This window comes from Ictidomys tridecemlineatus, chromosome 6, assembly GCF_052094955.1.
Source record: "Ictidomys tridecemlineatus isolate mIctTri1 chromosome 6, mIctTri1.hap1, whole genome shotgun sequence".
NCBI classification, from domain to species: Eukaryota; Metazoa; Chordata; class Mammalia; order Rodentia; family Sciuridae; genus Ictidomys; species Ictidomys tridecemlineatus.
The window spans coordinates 96,902,457-96,929,708 of record NC_135482.1 but is presented as its reverse complement, the minus strand read 5'-3'; the positions used below and the strand labels follow the sequence as shown (position 1 = coordinate 96,929,708).

At 33.5% G+C, this 27,252-nt stretch overlaps 1 protein-coding gene across 4 annotated transcripts in view; it reads right to left on the bottom strand.

Moving 5' to 3' along the window:
* Positions 1 to 1,086: 1,086 nt before the first annotated feature.
* Magohb (mago homolog B, exon junction complex subunit) overlaps positions 1,087 to 27,252 on the bottom strand; it is a 30,622-nt gene continuing 4,456 nt past the window's right edge. The window contains exons 4-12 of one of the 4 annotated variants that reach the window (XM_040280981.2): positions 26,041 to 26,123; positions 15,389 to 15,470; positions 12,862 to 13,033; positions 11,565 to 11,654; positions 10,435 to 10,659; positions 9,008 to 9,150; positions 7,215 to 7,321; positions 3,892 to 4,047; positions 1,087 to 1,975 (exon numbers count right to left, since the gene is read on the bottom strand). In XM_040280981.2, coding sequence (XP_040136915.2) covers positions 3,930 to 4,047; positions 7,215 to 7,321; positions 9,008 to 9,150; positions 10,435 to 10,659; positions 11,565 to 11,654; positions 12,862 to 13,033; positions 15,389 to 15,470; positions 26,041 to 26,123 — 1,020 coding nt within the window. In that variant the 3' untranslated portion in view covers positions 1,087 to 1,975; positions 3,892 to 3,929. Of the gene's footprint in view, positions 1,976 to 3,879; positions 4,048 to 7,214; positions 7,322 to 9,007; positions 9,151 to 10,434; positions 10,660 to 11,564; positions 11,655 to 12,861; positions 13,034 to 15,388; positions 15,471 to 23,966; positions 24,327 to 26,040; positions 26,124 to 27,252 lie in introns of those variants that run through there. The other 3 variants (XM_021721518.3, XM_013366347.4, XM_078015243.1) reach the window with 3 other exon arrangements.

Sequence of the window (27,252 nt, the reverse complement as noted above, 5' to 3'; positions counted from 1 at the left end):
ACCCATTCCAGTGCACTGGGGCTCCGTGCTGACTCAAGAAGGGAGAGCAGCCCAGATCCCAGAGCAGAGGTCAAGCAGAGCTTAAGTACACTTTTTGGAGAGGGTGGGGGGCTTTGCATACATCAGAACAAATCATCATGAGGCGCGGAAAAATTGAACAACAACTCTGAGACGTGATTAGCACATTCATTGGCGGGAACAGGTGGGGGGGGGAGATTAGTCACTCCTAAGTGGGGTACACATTCAAACTGATTGGTTCGGGCCCTGTGACAAACTGCACAGGGCCGTAGGCTAAATGGCCAGTAGGGCGTTGTCTTAACTATCTCAGGAATTTCAGGTTCTGGGTGTAACAGAGGAACTTAATAATACCTAATCTTTTACATTTTAATTCAAGCTTTCCAGCTTAGAAACTTTACCCTTTCAAGGGAATCATAGGAATCTCTGTGCATGGTAAAGGGAAGAATCACCACTGTTTGAAACTCGGGTTTATTTTTTTTCCAGGTCTGAGTAAAGACCAAGGTGCATATTAATGGAATACAAGTCTTGGAGAACATCAGTAAAGGAATTTTCAGTTCCTTCCTTGTACAACTTAGCTATTCAACTTAGCATATAATCATTTTCATTTTCCTAATAAAGCTGCTTTTCTTTAAAAAAATCATGTTCATGAATTTTAACATTTAATATTGTTAAGATATCAGATCTATCTAATAAATCTATATTCAATGCAATCACAATCAAAATCCTATCCTTTTTGAGAAAATCCAAAAAAACCTGAAATAGGTGATACACTTTTGCCTCAGTCTAGATAGGTTAAGAATATAAGTTAATATTCTAAAAGAATATTTTAAACCTATACAACTTCTGGAAACAATTATAGGACAAAATTTCTGTGATTTTTACGTAGAAAGATTTTCAAATATAAAAAAGCATGAAAAATGATAAATTAGGCTGCATTAAAAATTTTAAACTTCTCTTTCTTGAAAGATACCCTTAGGAAAATGAAGAAGTAAGGTACAGAAAATATTCATATTACATGTTTTAGTCGGCTTTTTTACTGCTGCAACTGAAAGACCCAACCAGCACAACTGTAGAGGAGGAAAAGTTTATTTGAGGGCTCACAATTTTAGAGGTCTCAGTCCATAGAAGTCCAGCACCATTCAGGGGTGCAGGTGAGGCTGAACATCATCAGGAAGAGTGTGATGGAGAGAAGCAGCTCACATGATGATCAGAAAGCAGAGAGAGAGATCTTCACTTGCCAGAGACAAATATATACACCCAAAGCCATGCCCCCAATTCCCACCTCTCCAGCCACACCCTACCAGCCTTCAGTTACCACTCATTTAATCCTTATCATGGAATTAATTCATTGATTGGGTTAAGACTCTCACAACCTAATCATCTCTCCTCTAAACTTTCTTGCATTGTCTAACACATGAGCTTTTGGGAGACACCTCATATCCAAATCATAACAACATACATCTAAGAAAAGACTTATTTGGATAATCTGAATATTTATATAAAGAACTTTAAAACTCCATAATTCACAGAGGCAAACCCAATTTTTAAAAAGTAAACAAAACACAAAGAGATACTTTACACAAGAAAATACACATTTTTAACAAACAAAAAAGATGCTCAATTGTCACGACCCCCTTGCCCGCAAGGAAGACGCGACTCAGGAATCTTCTTTCAGCAGTTTATTCAGGCCCTTGATATTCTTCTAATAATTCTTCTACTAATTCTCGGATGCCCCTCCCAGCCTTAATAAAGCACCGCGAACCCCAATGCGAAGCTGCCACGTGGACCCTTCTCACAGGGTGTTAGAAAACAACACGCCAACTCTCTCTGATAAGGAGTTGACAACACGCCAACTCTCTCTGATACGGAGTTGTCCTTCACAGACCACAGCGGAGCCAGCGCCATCATGTAATGGCGACCACAGTCCGCAGGAACGGCTCACCACACTCAATATCATCTGTCATTTGAGAAATACAAATTAAAACATTACAGTGAAACATCATTACACACTCCCCATAATAGCTAAAATTAAGAAGACTAACAATATTGTATCATCAATGATGAAGAGCAACAGGAACACTCATTTGTTGCTCCTGGGAAAATAAAATCATATAACCACAGAAAATAACCTAGAAGTTCCTTATAAAATTAAACATGCTCAATAATCAGACCCCCCCCCAGATATTTCTAGAAACAAAATAAAAACACATGTCCAATGGAAGGAGACCCTCATTGTTATACAAAATTACATATAAGAGGAAGTGAGGGGAAAGGGAAAAAAAAAACGAGAGAAATGAATTACAGTAGATGGGGTAGAGAGAGAAGATGGGAGGGGAGGGGAGGAGAGGGTGGATAATAGAGGATAGAAAGGGCAGCAGAATACAACATACACTAGTATGGCAGTATGTAAAAATGTGGATGTGTAACCGATGTGATTCTGCAAACTGTATACGGGGTAAAAATGGGAGTTCATAATCCACTTGAATCAAATGTATGAAATATGATATGTCAAGAGCTTTGTAATGTTTTGAACAACTAATAAAAAAATAAATTAGAAATGATCAAAAAAAAAAAAAAAACACGTCCACACAGAGATTTGCACACAAATGTACATAGCATAGCAACTTTATTCATAGAAGCCAAAAAGTGGAAATACATCAAATGTTTATCAATGAATGAATAAAAAATGTGGTTTATCAGTACAATAGACAAACAAAAAGAATGAACTACTAATACATGAAAAAGTATAGATTGTTTCAAAAACATATTGAGCAAAAAGTCAATTACAAAGAGTGCATGAGTCATAAAATGCTAGAATGGCAAAATTAATGTACAGTGGAAGAAAGCATATCACCACTTGCATGGGGCCAGAAACTTTTTATAGGTGATGGATATGTCCTACATCTTGGCTGGATAGTGTATTAGAGGTGCACATTTGTTAAAACCCATATTCTTCTTAACTTACAGTGGGTGCATTTTATGATATGTACAGTACAAATTTAAAAAGTTGATTTTTAAAATGTCAAAGTCAAGAAAAAAAAAGACTAAAGAACAGTTCTAGACTTAGTACACTAAATGACAGCACAATTAAATATACTGCATGATCCTGAACATGGAGGAAAAAATTTATAAATGACATTACTGGGACAACTGATAAAATATGATCATGGATTATAGATTAGATCATAGTATTGTATCAATACTAAATCTCCTGATTTTGATCATTGTAGTATTACTATATAAGACAATTTTTTGTGCTTAAAAAATATTTAAACAAAAGAAGAATATGGCATTTATTATCAAATGGATCAGCAAGGAGAGAGACAGAAAGGTGGGTGGGGGTAGAATATAAACCATATAGCAAAATATAAACAACTGCAACTGATAATTTGGGTGAATGTTATATGGGAAAATTCCTTGAACTATCCTTGCAATTATTCAGTATGTTAAAAAATATATTTTATAACAAAATAAAAAATATTTTAAAGATGAGGTAAGCTTTAGATGTGAACAAAACACAACTATATTCTAGTTCTTAAATGTATTATAAAAGCCAGAAGACATTGAAATGATTGATCCTATTTATCAGGGTTCTTTAATTGGTTCTAAGGATGTCTCAGGAAAAAGAAAGGAAGAATAAATCCTCAGTGCCATTACAGAAAAGGGAAACTGCTCTCCACAGACAGGCTCTTCTTCCTCTCTTCTACAAAAAAACATGGCATCTGATTTCCTAGTCATGTAATGAAAAAAACATTTTCTTCCTCTTGAAGCTCATCTCTCTCTGCTCCCATAGCAGAAGTCAAAAATGTTTATTTGTAAGTAATCACAAATTATGACTGTAAACAAACAAAAACTACAATATTCCATGTTTACCTTTTATTCTCATCACACATTAAAGCAGATGAAATACTTTACAGTCTTTTTTCACAAATACAATTGTAGCTATTATTGCATTCAATAGCGTCTTCTCTTGTTGCAGATAAAAAGACACAATGTCCTATTGCAGGAGACGTCATTACTTGAAGATCACTACAGAAGAGAAAACAGCAGGGGGCAACTCTTTAATTCTGAAGTTTATAATAATATAAATCATGATATAAAATTCTATTGCTTAAATATTCAGAATATAGAAATATTAATCATAACTTCATTATAATATTTTCTTTTGCTGTAGGCCCATTAAATAGAATCATGTCTCTTTATCACACTCATAATCCCCCATGTTTTTTTACACTGGCAATTTTTGGATCATTAGACAACATTTAATTTACAATATTACCATGGGATTACAATATACCAAGCATGGTTTCTTTTTTAAAATTTTTTTTATTTGTAGATGGACATAATATCTTTATTTCATTTGTTTATTATTTTTTTATGTGGTTCTGGGGATTGAACCCAGTGCCTCACACATGCTAGGCAAGCGCTCTACCACTGAGCCACCACCTCGGCCCAAACATGCTTTCTTATGTCAATCTTTTCAATAAAGTGAAAGACTAAAAAGAATTTCTGTAACACAAAACCAGGTCTCATATGTCTATATTTTAAAGGAAAATTAGAATATAGTTAGAGATAAGATTTCTTGATTGAAGTTTTTGTTTGTTTTGTTTCTTTTCCTCCTCCACCCCATATCTAGCAGTTATTGCTAAAACATGATAATTCATTAACTGTCCTGTCTATAGCAGGACATCAGTTTCAGCAAAATGGTGTACTAAGTACCAGAACTACCTTCCAGTGGAAAATAATTCTAAATGTTGAATAAAAAAAATGAAAACTTTTTGCATAAATTCATGCACTGGTAAGAAGCAAATTTCTATAGAGGCTAAGGCTTATGTAAAGGTGGAACTGAAAAGGATAAGTGAAGCACTGAGGAAAGATTGTCCCTTAATAGATATAATAGGCTGAATTATAAATTCTACATCATGGGTATTCTAAATAATGAATGCCACACAACCTACCAAGTGCTGAGAACTCAAAGGGATATATCTTCAGTAAAAGTCCCTAAGCAGAAGGAAAAAAAAAAGAATAACCTCACCTAAGAATTCAAAATAACAAAGCATCCCTCATGTAATACATATTTGATACATTATTTAAAATATTCAAATCTGCTATTGGATAAGAAACAAATAAGAAAGATAAATGAAACCAAGTAACTTGTGAGGCATAGGTTGAACACATAAGATGTTTTGAAGAGATAGGTAAATTAGTAACCTATGAGAAATGTTAGGTAATAGATACAGTAAGTAAATCATGTGTGATAAACATAAACAAAAAAGAAGACTAAGCAGACACTAACTATGTACAAAATATATACATAAAGCATATCCTCAACATTCACAAGGTCATTCCATCTCCCATTGGTGACATGCATTCTAGCCCCTGCCCAATTAACACAAATTAAACTCATAAAACTGCTCATAAGGTTAATTGGAGAGGTGAAGTTGTAGCCAGGCTTATATGCTACTGTGACTCCCCAGTAAAGAAAATATGAGTGCTGACCACAATAGTTTTTCTCTTTTCAGCCCTCATAACTCAAACCTCAAATCTGGCCCTATAACCCACACTATCATCAGGGAAGGATTCTGCTGCAGAGAGCATCAGGGCATAAAAAGATTGCTTGACCCAGGTTTCAGATGGCCCTCTCCCCATCTTGTACCTTACTGTATCTATGACAGCCTACCTATATCTTTCCCTTTGCATTGTGCTATGGGTTCTAAGTGGATTTGATTTACCATCTGATCTGAGCATCTTAATTTGGCCAGTGAGTCTTTCTGTTTTATGACCTCCAGAGTAATTTATCTAACAGTGTCCTTGGAAAATACAAGTATGTCAAGGTGATTAGAGGTCATTTTTTGCAGGTTTACAACTCAGAGCTCCAATACTTGCCCATCCCAAGTGAAAAGTGGACCAGATTCAGTGCTGCCAAACATCCAACTAAAGCAATTTTTTTCTTGAGGAAGCCACCATCTTCATCTCAGACCTCAAATAGTTTCCACTGCAGCTTAAAGAGGGAAAAAAAATTCCTAAACACCACAAAGAAAACTGTATCATGGCAAGACATGGTGGTGAATGCCTATAATCCCAGTGACTCAGAAAGCTGAGGCAGGAGGATCAAAAGCTCAAGGCCAACTTTAGCAACTTAGTGAGGCCCTAAGCAACTTCCTTGTCTCAAAATAAAAAATATAAAGGGTTGGGGATATGGCTCAATGGTAAAGTGCCTCTGAGTTCAATCCTCAGTACCCCCCCACCAAAAAAAAGAAGAAGAAATAGATAAGGAAAGAAAATTTTTTCATGAAAAAAGCCAGCAGAAATAACAGAAAAATACTAGAATTATCAGATATCAAATGTGAAATATGTTTCACTCTGTTTTAAGAAATAAAAGGCAGCTTGAAAATATGAGTGTCTAGCAAGATTATTTGAAAACACAAAAGAGAATTCCTAGAAATAAAAATACAATACTTAATATTTCTAAATAATGAACAATTTTATGGCAGATTAGAACTAAATGTAAACCTAATTGTTTACATACTGCTGCAATTCAAAATGGAAGGCATGTATATGCATATGAATGATTGTATATATATGCAAATTCTTATATTCACGTCAATAAATAACATAAACAAACATAGTATAAACTAATTATATGAAGAAGTTTCAAATGAATGTTTGGGATATTCAGAATACTCATTATAACTAAGTCAGATGGTCCAATCACGTCACCTTAAAATTTATGATTCATGATTCATGATTTTGAGCCAGGTGTAGTGGTGCACACCTATAATCTCTCAAGCACATTGTAATCCTAGCTTCTGAGAAGAGGATCACAAGTTCAAGGCAAACCTGGGCAACTTAGTAAGACCCTGTCTCAAAATAAATTTTGGAGGTCAGGGGGTAGGGATGGAATTCTGTGGTAGAGTGCCGCCATCAAAAAAGTTATGATTGTTTCATTTTCTGCATCTCATAACACATACTTCTGAGATCATACTACTATTATTATTAATAACTCTGTATGACACCTCTCTTCCTTTTTTAACTATACTTTCTAAAACACTTTATAACCTATTCTTCTTATTTTCACCAGTGACTTCCATTTGAAAATGTGTTAAATTGTGTGAAATGAAAGAATATTCATTCCAGACATAATCCTTCCAACTCGCACACTAATGGTAGAGTTTAAATGTATTCCAGAAACTCACATTCCAGAAGATGTGTCATTGTCAACCCATTTCCATTTCCCTTCACATTCATCATATGATAATCCAATCCAGTAATTATTTTTACAAGTCTGTTTTCTAAGGAAGGCCTATACAGGAAACAAAAACCATTATGTCACAAAATTCTCATCTATTAGATAAACAAAGAGAATGACAGGTCATAAGGCCAGGTGTTCCTGTGACCAGTACTCTGCTAATTCTCCTCTACCTCTCTCTCTTCAATCCTTGCATTTTCATTTTCCAAAGTAATTTTTCACTAGTAGATTATTTATTTTAAAAGTATAATTCTTGTAAATTATTAAAAACATGGAAAATGTAAAAACCTATTTAGCAATAATAAATATTTAAATTGTTAAATCATTTTTGGCACTTTACAAAACTATTCAAATTCCTACTCCAAAAGAATAATGAAGAATATGAAAAAATGATCACCACACAACCTTAAGTAAAAGGAATCTTCAAAACAAATTTACTAAAGTAAAAAGTATTACATGAAAAGGGTGCACATTACAGCTTCAGTATCTTAAGAGAAAGCCTTTCTGTAGTTCAGCACTGAAAGAAGTAAAAGGGAAAAATATTTGGAAGAATCTACTATCTAAAATGTAATATATCAGAGTGATATAGCACTTAATGTTAGATTAAATGACTAAGTGGATTTTAAAATATACGTTTAACTATATTTTACCATATCAAACAAAATTATTTCATGACTTGATATCAGGAATTCTTTTATGCTGAGATTTTAAATGATATACACCTTTCTATATTCTTATTTAAGAACATTAACCAAGTAAATATTGCCTATGTATGCAATGAGACTAATTGGTAAAACTGTTATCACTTTTATGGTCCTTAAACTCATCTCCATTTTGTGGGGCTGGAGTTGTGGCTCAGCGGTAGAGTGCTTGCCTACCACATTCGAGGCACTGGGTTCAATCCTCAACACCCATAAAAATAAATAAATAAAGATATTGTGTCCAACTAAACAATAAATATTTTTTTTTTTTAAAGAGAGAGTGAGAGAGAGAGGGGGACAGAGAGAGAGAGAGAGAATTTTAACATTTATTTATTTTTTTCTTAGTTCTTGGCGGACCCAACATCTTTGTTGGTATGTGGTGCTGCTGAGGATCGAACCCAGGCCGCACGCATGCTAGGCGAGCACGCTACCACTTGAGCCACATCCCCGGCCCCAACAATAAATATTTTTTAAAAAATCATCTCCGGTTTTCAAGGCAGCCAGAGAGGTTAAGTCATTTACCTGAAGTCACTCACCTAGTAAGTGGTAGAGATAAATTTGATTCCAGGCAGTTCTAAGTTTTTATTTATTAAACACTCTACCAACCAAGCTATATCCCCACCCCAAAGTTGCCATTTTATAGGGATAAATAACTGTTGGTTCAGGCTTTAATTTATCAAAGGGTTAAATATCATTCAGGGAAGGGAATATTTTTCTGTTACTCTTACAGACTCCTTTGAAAGGGAAATGACTGCAAAGAACCAAACTGCATCCTTAATAATAATGGTTATCATAATAGATTATACAGATAGAATACTTATAGATTATACAGATAGATAGCAGGTTTATATACTTCTTAGCAGGTAAGAATCTCCCAGGAAACTTTCAATTATATAATTTTTGCCCACATAACAGACAGAACACAAAGAATAGGTGAAGGTCCCTCCTTATGAACTCCTGCCTGTCCTCAGTATCTTAGATCCAAGGGTAAGTGACAGCATCCAAGAGAAAAAAAAAAGTGGATGTGAGTTCACAATACCTGTTCATCTTTATCATTTATCTTCAAAAGGGATAATCCATTGTCTTGGCAAGTTTTCTTACATCCCTCCCATTTTTCTTGGTTCTTGGTAAAATGATAACATTTTACTCCATAACAGGACCAGTGGCCTTCACAGATCAAACCTACAACACGTAATGTGAAACTTTAAATTTATTATCTGGTAGTCTGTCAACTAGAGAAATACATTTATCAGTCTTCTATATCTAAATAATATCTCATTGCTATCAGTAATGACAATACGAGGATCACCAAAATTCTGGAATACCAAGAGATATCCACACTCTCATGTTCAATGCAGTACTATTTACAACAGCCAAGATGAAAACAACCTAAAATAATATGTTTACATATGTAAATTTATTGTTCAACCTCTAAAAAGAAGTAAATTCTTTCTGTGTGACAATATGACGATCCTTGAGGATGTTATGCTGAGTAAAATCAGCCAATCACAGAAGAAAAATAATATTTCATGATTCTACTTATACAATATATCTAACAGATAAGAATGCTGAATTCTGGAATGACGTCTAAATATGAGAAACATTTTTTGTAACTTTTTCTTTTTCTCTTATTTATGTCATAATGTATGGAATTTGTAAATAGTATTCATCCTTTAATAAGAGACAGTAAATCCCACAATACTAAAGTGAGATTACACATGAAAAAGGTCTTTATAAACTCTAAATCCTAAGTAAATATTTAATACTTGTTGATTAATCAACTCAATTCAAGATAATCAGGTCATTATGCAAGGTAACAATTTACTGCATGAAATTTAACATTTGTATCTCTTGGGTGTTTTGATGGCATTATCACAGAATTGCACAAACATCAACTATATGGAAAATCTTGCCGATATACTACAGGTAATAAGTATTTACACTGGTCATAAATCTACCTACCAAATATATGAAGCCATAGCAGAATGAAAACACATATATACACAAAAATTATTTTTAAAATAGCATCCAAATAAAAGTCCTTGAGCCCATTTTTGCCTAAGTATACTTTTAATGACAGCCTCCATATCCAATGTTAGCAACAGAGTAGGAGTCTGATTTTCCTGCAGGAACCAAGTGCTCTGAATTTTCAGGGTAACTGACATATTTTCACCTTCTGAAAGGAGTAGGAATTTAAGAATAGCAATTGAATTGGGGACACTATATAGGGTCTTACTAATCCAAGCATAGCTTCTGGGGGCCCCAACCCTATACTTGAAATAAGCACACCCAAATACCTACATCATATCTAAGAGGGACAAATCAAATTTTTTTCTAGTAGGCCCAGAGATCACTAGTATTATAACCCAGTTTATTAGATTTCAAAGCTTCTGAAGGAAAAGAAATAGTGCAATTATTTAAATAAGATTATTTAAATAATAATTTAAATTAAGATTTCTTCCATACCTTTATTTTGCAAAAATTCTGAATAGATCTCAATTTTCTTACAACATTTGTTCTCATGATTTGATTCCAAATGAAGGGTTTTATTTTTGAGACTATCATATTCTAAAGACTTATTTATCCAAACTTGTTCCTTTAAGTAGTAGTCATTTTTCGTAATGTTGCACTCTTTGCTGAAGTTTCTTAGAATTTCCTGCTGGTCATGTTTTTCTTGAACACACTGAAAAACTAAAATTAACAGCATAGATGTAATACAAAAAAGTATTCATAATGAATAAACATTGAAATTTAAGCCAAAAGAAAAGCTTCATTTTGACAATCAACTCATATTAGTAATTTGACATTTAGAAAGTAACACCTCAGTGAATTGATCATAGAAATGGAATCATCAAATTTCTCAGTATTAGCAACTTTAATGTAAAATAAGAAATAAGCTATGTGAATAAAATTTTGATAACACCTTACCTTTCAGTTTAGTTCATTTTTAATAAATAAGTAGCAAAGTAAAAATCAATCAGTCAATATTTAATACATCTTTTGAGTATGAAAATCTGAACTAAGAAACATGAGGAGGTGGCATAACTATTACTGAAGCAGATGGAATGCCCATAGGATCAAGAAAATAATATTGGGATATGTAATTTTATCTAAGAATAATATATCAATGATTTTTCTAAAGATAAGACAGAATTTTTAAAAAAAGATAAAGTTTAAATTCAAGATCATTTAACATCGACATACAGATTTTTTAATAAGCTATTTCCTAATTATATTATCAGAAGAAAAAGCTATAATTTCTTTTGAACAGCTACTTCTCAAAAATGTTTACCTCAGGTTCATGATAACCTGAAAACCATAGCAGAATTTCACTCAATCCTCTACCAGAAGAAATATGACCATGTATCAGATTAAGTGTACAGCTCACCACAGCCTCAGAGTCCATGGAATAGGTAAGTAATATTAAAATGGCACTGCAATATGTCCAGGAAAAAAAGCCTCACTCAAAGTTCAGAACCACCTAAGTCTTTCCCTGACTACAGACAGGAACTAATGGATGAAGCATGTTAAAGTCTGTACAATTAGTGTCTAAAGCTCAGTACTCAGATTAAGAAAAATGGATTTCAGTTACTCACTCTTGATCACCAACACTATGACTGTCATCAACAAAAGTAAACAGAAAATTCCAAGAGTCACTGCAATAAAGTTCCAGGGCACAGAAAACCCTTTAAATGAAAAAAGAAGAAAATAAGCATCACAGAAAAAGCTATGGCCCACTACTAACCTTAATGTGGGAGACCATATGAAAAAAGGAACTAAAAATTTTTTCAAAAACATATTATACAAGTTGATTTAAATTGTAATCTAGGAATTACAATTTTCAAGTTTTAGGTTTCTTGACATGCCAATTGTATAAATCCTGCATGTAGGAACAGTTCTATAGGATTTTAAAAGCACATCCCTTACAAAAACACCAAAGGCAATAGACACAATTCATATAGAAGACCCCAAGTTGATGTGTACTCCCAGTCCTTGTGATCATAAACAATCATGTAGAGGAGAGAAAGATAAGTCAGTAGTTTTTAAAAATTTCTTTTTAATATTTATTTTTTAGTTTTCGGCAGACACACATCTTTGTATGTGGTGCTAAGGATCGAACCCGGGCCGCACGCATGCCAGGCAAGCGCGCTACCGCTTGAGCCACATCCCCAGCCCCAAGTCAGTAGTTTTGATAAATTAATAGCCAAAAGTGAATACTCTGAAGCTCAAATTGGATAGAGGGCCACACTTAAAGGAATTTCTAGAAATCAACTTTCTGTTTTCTTTCATCAATTATCTTTTTCTCTAGGCAATACTATATTTACTCTTATGCTTTTGAAGTCCTTGGTATCTGAAGCCTGTATCTCTGATAATCACTAAGTCAAAGAAGTAAGTTTTCAACTTAGAGTTTAATTTTGACAATATTTGAAAGGAGAATAGAAATACAGAATCAAAAAATTAGAACTCCTCCCTGATTTGAAAATTTTTGCTGCTTCATTACCATTAAAGTTTGGTAACTATTTAAGATACCTAAAATATCTTTGTCTGAGTGAAAATATCACTCCTAACATAAGCTTTTCATTTCTCTAAGAATTTTATTTCTCTAGAAAATTCAATGTTTCTTCAGACTTCAGTATGTCCTTTACTTTTAACGCCCTCATAAATTTTTTTGGTCCAATTTGAATCAAAACATCCTATTAGTTTCTCAAATTCAAAAATATTTACTCATTTTCCCATTGTCACAAAATTTTTTAAAGACTTCATTCTACAACTCTATCCTACTTATGGTTCATATTACCAGCAGACAACCAGAAGTGCAAATAGAATTTTTATTCAAATTGCAAAATTTGGGCAATTCACAATAAACATTAATTTAGATGCTTAAATATATACCTTTGTCAACAGCTTTTCTAGGACTCTGAGTAGAATCACTCCTTGATCTACTCGGTGATTCTGAAGGAGACTGAAGAAATCTCAGGGTTGAATAAGTCACCTCCTGATTGCTCATCTTTAGAATTAGAAGAGAAGTGTGTTTCACATTAAAAACCTTGCCATATGATGACTTCTATATAAAGAAGAAATGAAAATGTGAGCCTATATAAACAAACCAGGATTTGATGCTGAGAGGTATGTGTATCTGTGGGTGTGTGTTTATTAACTCCTTTAAGTAAAGCTTGTAGACTGAACCTTATTTATGAAAGAAATGAAACGTCTTTCAAATTTCTGATTAAAGATACTTTACAGAAGAAGAAATACAATAGATCAACAAACATGAAAAATTGTTCAACATCTCTGGCAATTAGAGAAATGCAAATCAAAACTACTCTCACATTTTGTCTCATTCCAGTCAGAATGGCAATTATCAAAAATATAAGCAATAATAAGTGTTGGCAAGGATGTGGGGGAAAAGGTACACTCATACATTGTTGGTGGGACTGCAAATTAATGCAATCACTATGGAAAGCAGTATGAAGATTTCTCAGAAAACTTGAAATGAATCCACCATTTAACTCAGCTATCCCACTCTTCCGTTTATACCCAAAGGACTTAAAATCAGCATACCACAGTGACGCAGCCACATTTACAGCAGCTCAATTCACAATAGCTAAACTACGGAACAAACCTAGATGTCCTTCAACAAATGAATGGATAAAGAAAATGTATTACATATACACAATGGAATATTAGTTAAAGAAGAATGAAATTATGGCATTGGCAGGTAAATGGATGGAACTTATCATGCTAAGTGAAATAAGCCAATACCAAAAAAACAAAAGCCGAATGTTTTCTCTGATAAGTGGATGTTGATCCAGAGTCGGGTGGGGGGATAGGGAAGAATGAAGGAACTTTGGTTTGTATAGAGGAAGTGAGGGGAGGGGTGAGGTGGTGGGGATGGAAAGGACAGTAGAAAGAGACATTATTACCCTATTACATAAGTATATATGTCTTATATACCCTATATACATAGTGTAATAATCTATGTATGATTACATTACTGGAGTGACTCTGAACCATGTACAGCCAGAAGAATGAGAAGTTGTGCTCCATTTGTGTACTATGTGTCAAAATGCATTCTACTGTAAAATAAACAAATAAACAAATTTAAAATAAAAATTCTGTTTAAGTCATTTATGCACCTAGTTAATCACTGTCAGGGTTATTAAAAAATATAAAGAGAAAAATCCATGAATAGATTATGCTCCTATTGGCCCAGCCAATTTTGCTTAAAATGTTCAATATACATATGCAAATGTTAGGCCAAATTGTTTCCACCTCAAACCACCAAAACACTTATAAATTGTCAATTCAAATAAAACTGTCAAATCAAAGTATTCTGAAAGCACTTTTAAACTGTTAATTCAAAGCATTCTGAAAAATAAAAATACCTTTGCTTTTTAAAAACTTCCACGTTCTTGTAAGAAGACAAGAATGGTATGAATATGCCTTGTATACAATCAGAAATATGAAAAAATGTCCTCTATGTGTAATATGAAATGTAATACATTCTGCAGCCATAGGTAACAAATTAGAATAAAAATAAAATTTATCTAGCTTTAAGACCTGCTTAATATACATAAAAAACTTACACATGATCTGGCATACATATAAAAAATACTTATATTGCATGACTATACCAGTGTTTCTCCAAGTATATTGCAGACACTATCAGCAAAATAATTATTCAAGGATTAATATTGCAAACTGTTTTAGATTCCAGTGCCCTGTACAAAATGTAATAAATAAAAATCTCTTGGGTTGAAGCCCAAACACCTGCATTTTCAATCCCAAATAATTTCATGTACATGAAGATTTTCTGAATAATTTTCTAGTGTGTGACGATGACAGAAACGAGTCTATGTAAAATAAAATTTGTCAATAGGCATTCATTAGTTAACATGAGTAAAAGATTCAATCTAGTAATGGATATCAATATAGAAATAAGTAGTAAATTTTTAAAATTTACTTTGCATCTTAATCAGTTCAACAAGATTACATCCATGAAAGAGCAAATACAAAAAATTGCACATGTAACTGTATTCTTTTCTGTTTTTTAATGTACAAATTTTTCTAAATTGAATTATTCATGTTTCCTCTAGTTTCCTAAGAAAAAAGATCTTTCTTTAAATTCTTCAAGATGGATAATATTTAAATCATTAGACCCAAATTAAAATAAAAAAAACTTCCCAAATCCCTCTTCCTTTATTTTGATAGCAAAGAGCAAAACTCATAGCATATTGAGAAAGAGAAAATGGTAAACTTCAGTTTTCATATCATTCAGAGTTAAGGCAATTCTAATGCAATCAATAAATACTAGCCTACCAATCTCAATCTCATGTCCAGCCATTTGTAATTAAATACCATATCTCTAGAATAAGTGGGATAAAGTACAAAGCTCTGAGGAAATAAAGGCAGATGTTACCTGTATTTGTGCCATGTAGTGATGCAGATGAGGCAACAGAACCAAAAATGAGGAATAAGTAGGCCTTTTCAGTTCTGGATCCCTTAGAGACAGTAAGACAAAAAGCAGAAATGAATTACTTCTAAATGACACTCCAACTCAAAAAGTTCCACCCCTCCTCTTGACCAAAGTGATAAAAGGAAATCATATGGTAAAAGCTGATGTTAACGGAAAAGAAAGATGGTCATGAGTTATATATTCCTCCACTTGAATTAACCAACAACTTGGTACTCTGAAAAATATTCAAAACATTCAAAATCAGCATTTGGGAACTGAAAAGACAGAGGAATACATCTTTGGGAAAAACAAGAAAATATATTTTTAAAAATCCAACTACTAGTAAAAAGATATGACTAAAAAATCTACATATAAATATATACGTATTTGTGAGAAACGCTATATCTAAATTCTTTAGCTCTTAATTTAAACATTAGTCTTTCTGTTAAAAACTTCCTCTTGTTATTATTTCTCTTACTACTTGGGAAATTTTCTTTTTTCATTTATATTTATTGTAGATAAACACATTTTAGAAATTACTTCAAAACATCTACATTCCCATCATAAAAAATTTGGGTGTGTATTCTTATAACTTTTATCCATGTTATATTCACTATTAAATTTGATATCTTTCCACACACAGCATTTTTTATCAATTTCTAATAAACAATAAGTATTTCCTCATTTAGAAATACTTATCTAAAACATGATTTTAAAACCACATATAATTATTATCAACATGTATATAAAAAATATTTCAGTAATACATTACTATTGGATATTTAGGTTACCTCCAATTGTTTTTTTGTTTTGGGTTTTGTTTTTTTCTTTTTCTTTTTTTTTGCTGATATCAAAAAAATATTTTGAGGTCAAAGAGTATTACTATCATTTATATATATATATATATATATAACATATATATATATATATACATATATATATAATACCATATTATCATGAATCTTATTCTTACTTGAAAAAATTTACCTCTACAAATTTTCAGCAAGGCCTCCCATTTTCACATATGCAGAACACTTAAAAACAATCCATTAAGGCTGGCAATGTAGCTGTCATAGAGCACTTGCCTTCAACCATAGAGCCCTGAGTTCAATCCCCAGAAACTTGAGAAGAGATCCAAAAAAAAGGAGAGAGAAAAGAAATTCATTTCTGTGACTATTATTAAGAGCCAGATGAAGTTAATTTCCATTTGATCCGGCTTTTAAAATCTTCTGACTTTGGTTCTATGAAACCAATTTAAATTGTTTTTCACTATCACTCAGCTTTGCTTCTGACACCTCCATTTCCCCTTCTCCTTTCTCCTTGGATGTGTGTTTACCTAAACTATATGCCATAAACCTAAAAAAAAAATTAAAATAAATAAATTGTTTTTCAAATCAAATGATGGTTGCTAATAGAGTGTGGGGATGTGGAGTGAGGGGGAGAATAGAAGGCAAAATGGATTATGCGGAGACAAACCCCATCCATACTTTGTTTAGTTCTAACCAAATCCCTTGCTTATTCTTTTCTTCCTTCACCAACCTCTAGTCAGTACTGAACCATTATTCTTCAGAGAGTCTCCATATTCTTCACTTTGGTCATTCCTCCCATCTTTCCTCCAAACTACTTCAGACAGTATACTACGTGTTCTAACCCCTTGGATATAGTCTAAGTTGTGCTACCTGTCTTTTGTGTGTGTGTGTGTGTTTGTTTGTTTGTTTCCACCTGCCCTACTTGTGTCCTGAGACAATCCTTGGTCTCTGAATTACTACTGAAGTCTGCCACTTGTCATCATGCCCCAGAAGTTGGATAAAATATCTACCAGAGATTCATTTAATTCAACAATGTAAGCAGAGTTTTAAGGTAAACCAGAATATTGCTGCTTGGCATTTTCTTCTCCCTTGCTAATCCTTGGTTTTCTCAACCAGATAAAGAAGATTCCTAGCCTTCTATCTCGAAGTCAAAAAAGTAAAGAAGGAAAACTCTGCTGAGAAAAGCTAGAGAGTGAGGGTAGAGGAAGTTATAGTGGTAACTGAGAAAGTGGCAGAGACACTGTGCATAGCCATATTGAAACCTCCCAACACTGGCAGTTGTATATTATTATTATCCCCGCTTTACAAATAAAGAAACTATTATTAAAAGGTTACTTGACCTAAGAACACATTATTGCCAATTCTTTTTTTTTTATTATTGACTTTTTTTTTAAGGGGGGAGAGAGAGAGAGAGAGAGAGAGAGAGAGAGAGAGAGAGAATTTTTTAATATTTATTTTTCAGTTTTCGGTGGACACAACATCTTTATTTTATGTGGTGCTGAGAATTGAACCCAGTGACCCACACATGCCAGGTGAGCACGTTATCACTTGAGACATATCCCCAGCCCAATTGTCAATTCTTGACCTATGTTTAAAATAAGTCTTGACAATATAGGACATGGATAGACTATGAATTCAGAATGGACTGCAACAAAGCATGAATTTAGCAATCAGGAAAATGTGTTTGAATATCAGTTCTAGCTCTCGTGTTCTCTAGTTCTCTTAGTTCAAGTCTCTTAGCTCTCTAGGCCTCAGATTCAACACAGTAAAATGGTAGTAATATTTGCCCTCCAAGGTTGCTGTCAGAATTAAGGCATATAAGTAAAGTGCTTGACCATAACCTAGTATATATACAGAAGGTGCTCACTGAATTCTAAATATTATTATTACTTGGATTCCAAGATTCAAATTCTTCCTAGTCATAAAAATTTGAATAAATCACTGAATCTGCAAAACTCAGTTTGTTCATTTTTTATATGAGTTTTGCCATTTCATAGCCTTGGAAGAATAAAATGAAATTAGTACTGCAGATGAGATTTCTTGGACTTCAAAAAAAGATGGGATTTTTTGTTTGGTTGGTTGGTTTCCTCTCCTAATTTCTAGAAAGTGGAAATACCAGCACTGCAACCCAGAAATGCTAATAGACTGCTGTGGTTCGAATATGGTTTGTCCCCACGAAAACTCATGTTGAAACTTGGACCCCAACACATTAGTATTGGAATGTAGAAAGCAGTGGGAGGTGTTTGGGTTATGGGATGGAGCCTCATGAATAATTCATGCCTCTCTCATTGGCAAGACTAGTTACTGTCACAGCAGGTTGTTTGAAAACAAGTTCACTCCTGGTGTTCTGTCTTCCATGCACTCCAATTGTCCTCACTTTCTGCCATGAGTTGAAACATCATGAGGCCCTTACCAGATGAGACCACCTGATCTTAAATTTTCCAGCCTCCAAATCCGTGAGCCAGAATAAAATTCTTACCCACTCCCAGGTGTTCTGCTATAGTAACATAAAATAAACCAATGCACACTCTTTATCCAACCACATCAAACCTGGAATGCAAGTATTTGGAAGAACAAAGTAAGGACAGCACATAATTTAGGAACTGTAAAACATACAGCAGTATATCACTACTGCTTTAGAAAAACCATTCTATGGCTTCAGATCAGAAAATTTACATTATATTGCCCCATGAAGATATTGGTGACATTAAGGTTTTTTGCCCATTTTAATTTACATCCACATAGCCAGTGATGGGTGGAGAGTCCTCAGGATGGAGGCTAAAGAAGTCAAAGCACTTTTTCTTATACTTCTTACATATTGCCTCTTCTAACATTAAGTCCACAAAGGTGAGTAACATATCTTTCTTATTCACTATTGTAACAGCAGCACAAATAAGAGGCATGATGCCTACCAGTGTGCTTGATGAGCAATGAGAAAAATGTTGAGTAAATGACCATAAAATCTAGATTTTTTTCAGTTTTAGAACAGAATGATACAAGTGATTAGAAAGCTACATTGTGTAACGCTCCTCTAAACTTTTTCTTACTAAGCTCTAAATTTCTGAAAAAGGCAATTTTTTTTTAATGAGAAGACAATTAACTTTTGAAGTAACTTCAGAGAGAACTGATTAAAACTCCTAACATGACTCTTTGATCAAAGCAGCACAAAACTGGAAGTACTAAGCTGTATTATAACAAAATTAATAAAACAAAGATGAAAAATTGGAAGAATGTTTTGAAAGCTCTAGAACTTTGTCTTTCAAATTCACTTTTGCATAAAACATATACATATAAACATGAATATGTATTCATTTATTTTCTGGCTGCTTTGCTGCAAAAGCTTTTGGGTTTTGTTTTTTGTTTTTTTTTTTTTTTTTAATTTGGGAAACCACATATTTTACTCATTCCTTTCTGGTGATACAGTTAGCCAGAAGCTTTGCACACTGCTTATGATCACACCTTCAGACTTTCCAGTCACACCCTCAAACCTCAATGGTTTTTATCATTTCACAGCTCTATGTAGTTCTTCCTGTCCCAGGCTGAGGTGAAAGATGTCTACCAGCTCACAGGGAATGATGGTCTGAACTACCTTATTGAGAGGAATAACCACTCCTGACCAAGCTTCCCATTTTGTATACTCATCTTCATGACTAATATTTATACCACTGAAAAATACAAAGTTTCTGAGCTCTTAAGAGTAAAAAAACAAGGGCCTCTATTTTGAGATTTCCTGTCACTCTAACCACCTGTTCTTTTTCTATTAAAAAAAAAAAAAAGATTTTACTGTTCTAGATTTAAATACTCCATATTATCCTAACGGGACCACGGGACCTCAATCAGTAAAAGTAACAAAATAAAGACACCTTCAGAACTAAGGAATAATAATAAAAGAATGGCAAATAAGGATTTCAGATAGTTACTTGGGCTCTGTGCCAATAATGAATAAAGTCAGTGCACAGATTGACAGAGAAAATAGTTAAGTACCAATCCATAATTAAGATTTTTGATTATTAAATCAGTGTTCAGTAAACTATATCACACAGTTCAGAGAAATGAGACAAGGCAGATACTAAAGACACTGAGCAGTTCTTCAACTTTACTGTTCTTCACTTGGGGAGTTTTCCAAGGCAAACTCTGAGCTCACCTTCAAATCCTTTTACTTTTGGCACTTTACTATTTGGGGGGATTCTTTTATTCTAGCTCTTTATTCATTAAAGCTAGGAATCCAATTATTAAAATAATCATTAGGTATCAGTGGTTGGATTTACAACACACCACGTTCACAAGTCTCACCCATTTTAAACCAAGATAGGGTAGTCAAACAATAAGATATCTAAAATGATCTCAGCTAACATTTGTATTCATATTAAAAATGTCCACCTGAATAAACCTAGTTTGATCTGTTAGCCAGCTTTGCATAGCTGTGAGCAAAATACCTGACAAGAACAACTTAGGACTTAACAATTTAGGACTTAAGATTATTTCGGCTCACCATTTTAGAGGTCTCAATCCACAGTCAACTCCATTGCTCTGAGCCCTACGTGAGGCAGAACATCATGATGGAAGGACATGGCAAAGAAAAGTTGCTCAGCTGTGACAGCCAGGAAGCAGAGAAATCAAGAGGAAGAGGCCAGCTACAGAGATGACAAACCTTTCCAGGGCATGCCCCCAGTGACTTCCCTCCTCCATAAAGGTCTTACCTACCAGTAGTCCACAGATTAATCCACTGATGAGGTCAGAGCTCTCATGATCCAATCATTTTCCTAAAACCACACCTCTGAACATTGCTGCATTGGGGACTATGCAGATTGTGACATGAGACTTTGGAGGGACATTCCAGATTTAAACCCTAACATTATTCATAAAATGCCTGTCTTGCACTCTGTTAGAAGCAGAGACATAGAACATGGAAAGGCAATAAATAAATACGAGCATAATAAAGCATGGCAGATCATAAATATTCCCATATTCTCTTGTTTTGTATATGCTGCTTTGGTTGAGCAAAGTTAAAGAGCTCTACTCAAGACTATACATGAGAAATTAGAATCACAGTTACACCACATCCAAAAGACACATCCTTCTTATGTTCAAATTTGAGATTCTGTGGTATTGAGAATGTACATATGCAAAGATTTGTGGTAATGAAAAAGGTTTCCACAGCAACAAAAATGAATATCACCTGCCTTAAGAGTAAATTACAAAAGCAAATAATCTGAAGGCAGTAAGACTACCAGGTGCTGGCTACTCTGAGGCCTTGAATGCCAAACCATCAATTGGGAAAAAGTTTGATAATTTTGAGAAGTATCTCTATTAAGGGAGGAGGTAAGGGGGAACATGTGTTGGCTGACCTAAGTGCAGAATGTAAATCTAATTTCAAATAAAACTAGTGATATACAAAATTTAACTTTTAAATGAGCATTGTCTATCAGCAGCTTACAATCAAGTAAAAGCCAATTCAAACACACAAGGTATAAGAAAACCATAGATAAAAATACAAGCTATTAATCCTAGTCACCTATTCTCTGATCTTGATCTGAGTATGAGAAATCTTCATAGAGTGGGGATAGAGCAAAATAAGTAAATAAATACTAGAGAGAAGTTAGAGAATGGTTCAGAGTTCATATGTTAACTTTTTAATCTAAGGAGTATTTCTCCCTAACCATGCTCAATCTTGAGTGGACTGGCTTATTCAACAAAAGCCTCAGACTGCCATTTTGAGAAATAACCAATAACTGTGAGTACCCTAGAAGTTCAGAGCATTTGTTCCTTTCTCCTTGTGTGGACACGTAAGTGAAAGAGAATTATACCATGTTCTACACTGTACATTCATCAAGGCCTACAATTTGAACAGGAATATTTATTTCCATACAGTAAAACTGAAGATGATGAGTCTTATCTTGCACAATACAGATAAACTGGCTTTCCACAACAAACCTGAAGAGCCATGCATTTTACTTTATTTGTAGAATATATTTTGACATATTAGACATGGAGTATCACTTCCCATTTTTGTGATTGTACATGATGTAGAGTTACACTGGTTGTGTATTCATACATGAACATAGGAAAGTTATGTCCAATTCATTCAAGCCATGCAATTTTGAGCAATGAAATCAGCTGGTGCGCCACTGCCAAAAGTGTAGCCACTAAACATGTGTTTACTTACTACTTCATCAAAATTAAACACATACCCCACACACAAACACACACACAGACCCAGCCACTTGATACCACAATTATAAAATTTATAAAACACCAGATTATAAAATCTATAAGATTTATTATAATCTAGAATGACACGTCAGTGTTTACAACATTCTAACTATTTTGTATATTTGAATTTTATTATAATAAAATGTAAAAACAAATTCATTAAATCACTCTATAAATTTAGTTATACTAGGCACATCTCAAGTAATCAGTAGCCACATGGGGCCAGTGGCTACCGTATGGATTGCACATAAACAGAACATTCCCATTACTGCAAAGTTTCTTAGAATTGCTGTGCTCCAAGCAAGTTAGAAGCCTGGCAAGCCTTCAGAAGCCCTGCCACTATAAAGTCAATATTACCAGTCCCTGAAGCAAGTGAATACAAACAATTATCTTGACAGCACAAATTTTAGATTGGGGTTCAGAGGGAGGAGGAACAGAACACCAGGGCCCCAGTTACTAACAGAAATAATGAAAGATGAAGTCTAACAGAAAGCAGTTGAAGGGAACTTGGAAGCATGATTGGAATCTGTGTTCATTAGGAGTTAAATAAGTATTTATAGATAAACACAAATTTAATACAATTTGTAAAGCTAAAAACTCATTCAGTTCTTAGACACAAACATATGAATAAGAAATAAGGACATAATCATATGCAGGTGCTAACACAAAATGAGGCAAGGAAGAGAAGAATAGAAGTTCACTGGGTTAGACGAAGGGAGATGAAGTGACAGGAGTGGGGATGGAAATAGAAAAGACAGCAGAATGAAATGGACATAACTTTCCGATATTCATATATGAATACACAACCAGTGTAGATTCACATCATGTATAACCACAAGAATGGGAACTTATGCTCCATGTGTGATATGTCAAAATACACTCTACTGTCATGTACATTTAAAAGGAACAAATTTTAAAAATGAGAAAAAAAAATAAGGACATAATCAAAGATGAGTCTGACTACACTTTTTTTTAACTTTAGAAAATCATTGTTTACACCAAAAAGGTTTAAATGTGAATTATCTTGAGGAATTTGTGATTAATGTATAAAATCCAGAAATTTCTATAAAAAGTTCTATAAGCACCAAAAAATTAAATCCCACCAGGTATGGAAGAAATAAGATATCTGTAATTGCCTTTTTTTTTTTTTTAAAGAGAGTGAGAGAGGAGAGAGAGAGAGAGAGAGAGAGAGAGAGAGAGAGAGAGAGAGAGAGAGAGACAGAGAGAGAGAGAGAATTTTTAATATTTATTTTTTAGTTCTCGGCAGACACAACATCTTTGTTGGTATGTGGTGCCGAGGATCGAACCCGGGCCGCACGCATGCCAGTCGAGCGCGCTACAGCTTGAGCCACATCCCAGCCCCCTGTAACTGCCTTTAATAGATGGAAATTTGGCCACATATTTCTACCCTAAGAATTTCTGCCATAAGATAAATCAACTAGAACAATTTCTTATTATCTTTAAAGTGAATCAGAGATATAGTCTCCTGAAAACAAATAGAACAAAATAAAACCACTATCCAGGCTTTGATGTTTTATTAAAACAAAATTTCAACAAAAGTGACTTTTACTTACAGAATTTAATGTGTATGGGATGTCTAACCCACTTGGTCCCAAGTGAGAAAAATCATTTAGCCTATTCATTTATTTTCAATATTCAGTTTATGTACAAGAAAAACATTTTGTTTCACATTCATAAAAATCCCAGTATTAGAAATGGCAAATAAACCCTCCCTTACCTATCCCTTAGTTAAATATACAAAGAGCTTCAAAAACACAATTTAAATTGGTTTAATCTTGAAGTGTAATCCAATGAGACTGAAAACTAAACATTTCAAGTCCTGTACCAAATAGTAAAATACTCGAAGGCCTTCAGGATCCCTAAAATATAAAAAGGTGAAAGTTACTTTTTAGTCCTAATGAAATATAATTTTATAAATTTCTTAAACAATATAAAAAAATCTGTAACAATTCAGTTAATGGAAAGGATAAAGGAAGAATCTTGCTGACAACTAAAATGACAAACTGAATGACAACTAAGAGGAACAAACAATTCTATTTTTTCTGTAAGGAAACATGTAAAGTTTTTTTATTAGTATCATTTATATATATATTTTTTTTAATATTTATTTTTCAGTTTTCAGTGGACACATCTTTTTTTTTTTAATATATTTATTTTTTAGTTTTCGGCGGACATAACATCTTTGTTTGTATGTGGTGCTGAGGATCGAACCCGGGCCGCACGCATGCCAGGCGAGTGCACTACCGCTTGAGCCACATCCCCAGCACGACACAATATCTTTATTTTATTGTTATGTGGTGCTGAGGATCGAACCCAGCGCCCAGCGCATGCCAGGCGAGCACGTTACCACTTGAGCCACATCCCCAGCCCTCATTTTTATATTTAAAGTGTTACCTCCTTATGGAAAGTAATAGCTATGCATCACAAAAACATATAAAGCAAAAAAACATAATACTTACAATACTATAATGCTTCCACTCTCATGCAATAATGATAAATATTTTGGTGTTTCTATGTATTTTTTTCCCATAACTCTAATCATTCTGTCCTTTTTTTTTTTTTTGGTATTGTTTCCACAGCATTAAAAAATAAAACACTTCACTTATAATTTTCATTAATTTAAACATTTTCTCCTTGATAAACATTCAGATTATCCCAATTATAAATGTTTCAATGAGTATCTTGAAGTGTAATATAGCTTTTCCAGTATTTGAGAATACTTCCAAAAATAGACACTCAGAAATGAAATTATTAGAGCAAAGATGAATGAAAAATATTAATAGTTTCTGCAGCATATTACCAAAATGCAATGCCACATCCTCACCAACTATAGGAAAATATATTTTTAAAGTATCTGGTCGTTCTTTGTGAGCACAGCTGTTTGTGTCCAGTGGTTACTATGCATTCATTCTTTTTCCTTTCCTCAAATAAATTTTTATGTAAAGCACAGATTATGTGTCAAGCCCTATAATAACTGAAGATATAAGATTCTCATGGAGCTTACACTCAAATCAGTAAAGCAGACAAACAAGTTATTAAGGTAAGAGGGAAAACAGTAAAAGCACTTTGGGAACATTTTGAGGGAAAGAGGCAAGAAGAAATGGCCTAGATCAGCCAAAGGCAGGAGACACAAAACTTAGGAAGGATAGGTAGCTAAAAGCAATCTTAAGCTATACTGGAAAATATATTTTCAAGTATTAAACCCATGAAACAGAGTAATAATATATGAGTTAACGAGGCTGATATAATCCAATAAGGATTTTCCTTTAAATTTTGTAACATTATATGCAGATTTTTCTATAAATAGTTAATAAAATCTGGGCATTACTATATAATGTTGGATTAAGGATTAATATTTGACACTGAAATACCTTAACTTCTTTGATACATATGATACCAAGTCTTTAATGACATAAAAATCAGAATTATCTCTGCATAATAAACTGATAGGATACTACTGAAATAATCTTGGCTCGAAAATGGACTATAGTTGTAAAATGAGCCTTTTTAATAATTTATTAGATAAACTTAATAATTTATGTTAATTTAGCCAAAATGTTTTAACATACTCACTTTGACTGATTTACATCAATAAGAGAACCTATTTTTGATGTGGTAAAAGAAATGTGTTCATCTCCAATTACAATTTCAAGTTCCTAAAAAAAAAAAAAAAAAAAGAGAGAGAATTATAATTAATATAAGATCTATCCCAGAGACATCTGAATTCTTGCTACAAAAAGATCCCATTTTTAGCTACAAGTTTTCTAGCATTCAACAGAACAGAGGGGGGAAAAAAAGAAAATCTGTCAGGCATCACTGTCCTTAAAACTAACAGTCTCACTGACTAGTCACTAACTGACTAGTTACAAGCACTATCTCCAATTTTAGAATAAACCAAAAATTGCTTATAGAAGATACTATAAAATAAATCAACACAGAAATGTTTATTATAATGCTAGTAAACACTAGAGATATAACTGGGCATATTTAGTAAAAATAATTATATAATCTTAAATACATTTTTATTTTTCTCATTTATTTTTTCTCTTTTTTTTATTTTTATTAGTGCATTATAGTTGCACATAATGGTGGGATTTGCTGCTACATATTCACAGATACAACATAACAATATAATTTGGCCAATTGTATTTGCCGCAGTCTGGCTGGGCTGTGGCCCTCAACAGTCATTCCCTAGGTTTCTTTTCCCTTTCTTCTTCCATCCCACTGGTCTCTTTCCTCTACTCTACTGATCTCTCTTCTATATTCATGAGACACAAACTCCAACACACCTTTCTTTTCTCTTTTCCTATCTAGTTTCTAAAAATGAGAAAACATGCAAACTTTGACCTTCTGAGTTTCTTATTTTGCTTAACATAATGGTCTCAAGTTCTATTCGTTGTCCTGCAACATATTTTCTTTTTTCTTTATGACTAAATACAGCTTCTTTGTGTTTAAATAACACATTTTCTCTCCATTCATCCACTGACAGACACTTAAGCTAGTTCCATAATTTAGCTATTGTGAATTGTGCTACTATAAACAGGCATGCATGTATCTCTGTAGTATGCCAACCTTTATTCTTTAGGATAAATAATGGTATATTAGGATAAATAGTGGTATATCTGGGTCATATGGTGGTTTCATTCCTAGACTTTTGAGGAACTTTCATACTGTTTTTCATACTGGTCATACTAATTTAGAGTCCCAGCAACAGTGTAAAAGTTCGTTTTTCTCCATACCCACTCCAGCATTTATTATTGCGTAAGCCCATTTTTAACATTATAA